Source organism: Limulus polyphemus, unplaced genomic scaffold (genome assembly GCF_000517525.1).
Source record: "Limulus polyphemus unplaced genomic scaffold, Limulus_polyphemus-2.1.2 Scaffold2041, whole genome shotgun sequence".
NCBI classification, from domain to species: domain Eukaryota; kingdom Metazoa; phylum Arthropoda; class Merostomata; order Xiphosura; family Limulidae; genus Limulus; species Limulus polyphemus.
Genome location: NW_013667651.1, coordinates 177,949 through 179,863, shown reverse-complemented (window position 1 = coordinate 179,863; position 1,915 = coordinate 177,949). Strand labels below are relative to the sequence as shown.

The following is a 1,915-nucleotide window of genomic DNA, read 5'->3' as shown; positions in this document are numbered from 1 at the left end:
AAGGCTGCCCATGGTTTATGTTTGCAAAATATTGGGAGGTACAGATCCAGTTATCTTTAATTCTAAGGCTGCCCATGGTTTATGTTTGCAAAATATTGGGAGGTACAGATCCAGTTATCTTTAATTCTAAGGCTGCCCATGGTTTATGTTTGCAAAAGATTGGGAGGTACAGATCCAGTTATCTTTAATTCTAAGGCTGCCCATGGTTTATGTTTGCAAAATATTTGGAGGCACAGATCCAGTTATTTTTAATTCTAAGGCTGCCCATGGTTTATGTTTGCAAAATATTGGGAAGACACATATCCAGTTATCTTTAATTCTAAGGCTGCCCATGGTTTATGTTTGCAAAATATTTGGAGGCACAGATTCAGTTATTTTTAATTCTAAGGCTGCCCATGGTTTATGTTTGCAAAATATTGGGAGACACAATTAAGGTGGCTCAATTTCAAAATTCTAGTTTTTGATTATCCATTAGGGACAGTGGTAAGCCTAAGGACTTACAACTCTAGTTTTTGATTATCCATTAGGGACAACAGTAAGACTAAGGACTTACAACTCTAGTTTTTGATTATCCATTAGGGACAGCAGTAAGCCTAAGGACTTACAACTCTAGTTTTTGATTATCCATTAGGGACAGTGGTAAGCTTACGGACATACAACTCTCAAATCCGGCGTTTGATTCCCGCGGTGGACACAGCACATAGCCAATATGATGACAAGGAATCCACTTCAGCAAATAGTTTGGAGAAGACTTGAGTTGGAAGTGAAGGAAACTTTATTACAAATGTATAGTGTTTCGTCAAGTTTATGTCATCATCAGGTATCTAATGATTACATAAGCTTTTCGAAACGTTGTACATCTGTAATAAAGTTTCCTTCACTTCTAACTCAAGCTGTCTTCAAACTTTATAGACCAATGTAACTTTGTTCTATAACAAACAAGCAATCACTATCCACACTTCTCAGAGTTTCTATAGAGACTCCGATCATTTTACGTAAAGAATATATGTTTGCATTTGATTAACTCAAACTAGTTAACATCATTGATGTGTTTTACAAGCTCTAGACCGTACTGTACTGCATAAAATGAAGTTTTCGCTCAAACACGGTTTTATGATACTGATAATAACCTGATTAACGAAAGATGAAAATGTGTTTTTCTTTTACAACAAAACCAGGCTTATGCTCCATTACTCAGCTTGAACTAAAATTCACCTTTACAACGTCCTTTGTAGATTTCTTTTATTGTTCCTCCCTTTTTACACGTGGCTCTTCTTAATTCACACAGGCTGGTATAGGTGATGTTGTCAGAACCACATAAGAACCGAGGCCGTTTCTTAACTGGACACTGCTTTCTGCAACGAACACAGTGAGGTTGGAGGTACTGGTCAAGCAGACAAGTCCTCTTACCTGGACATCTGACTTTGTCACAGCTGCTGTCTGTGGGGAGAATTATTCTATTTGTAATTATGCGACTCTGAAATATTCACACACACACACCAGCTTCTATAAAACACAACAGCGTTTGTTCATAGTCTGATTATCATAATAGCCACAGTGCTGGGTATATAGACACATAAAATCACTATAAACAAAAGTAGTAGAATAGAGAAAGTCGATTACAAACTATATTAACTTAATATCATCTTCTTCTGAGTACACAGTTAATTAAGATATAGACATTTTTATTTTATACTAGACAGCCCGTGACCCGTCGGATCATACCCACTATTCAGAGGTTATGGAGAATTCAAAACAATTTCAATCTTGCACCGAAATAAAGGCTTAATTTGAGATAATTTAATTAAATAATTCAATCCATTCATTTTATTCATAATTCAAGAAAAGATATTTGATTGTTGATTGGGAATAAAAGTAAAGACCATTTAATTTTTCAAAAAGTAAGAAGTCAGAG

The 1,915-nt window shown here is 35.6% G+C and overlaps 1 protein-coding gene across 3 annotated transcripts in view; it reads right to left on the bottom strand.

The window, feature by feature from the left end:
• Positions 1-1,915, bottom strand: part of LOC106465757 (follistatin-like) — an 88,060-nt gene that overhangs the window by 18,817 nt on the left and 67,328 nt on the right. For all 3 annotated transcript variants that reach the window (XM_022393685.1, XM_013925991.2, XM_022393686.1), the window contains one exon: positions 1,216-1,440. In XM_022393685.1, coding sequence (XP_022249393.1) covers positions 1,216-1,440 — 225 coding nt within the window. The remainder of the gene's footprint in view (positions 1-1,215; positions 1,441-1,915) is intronic.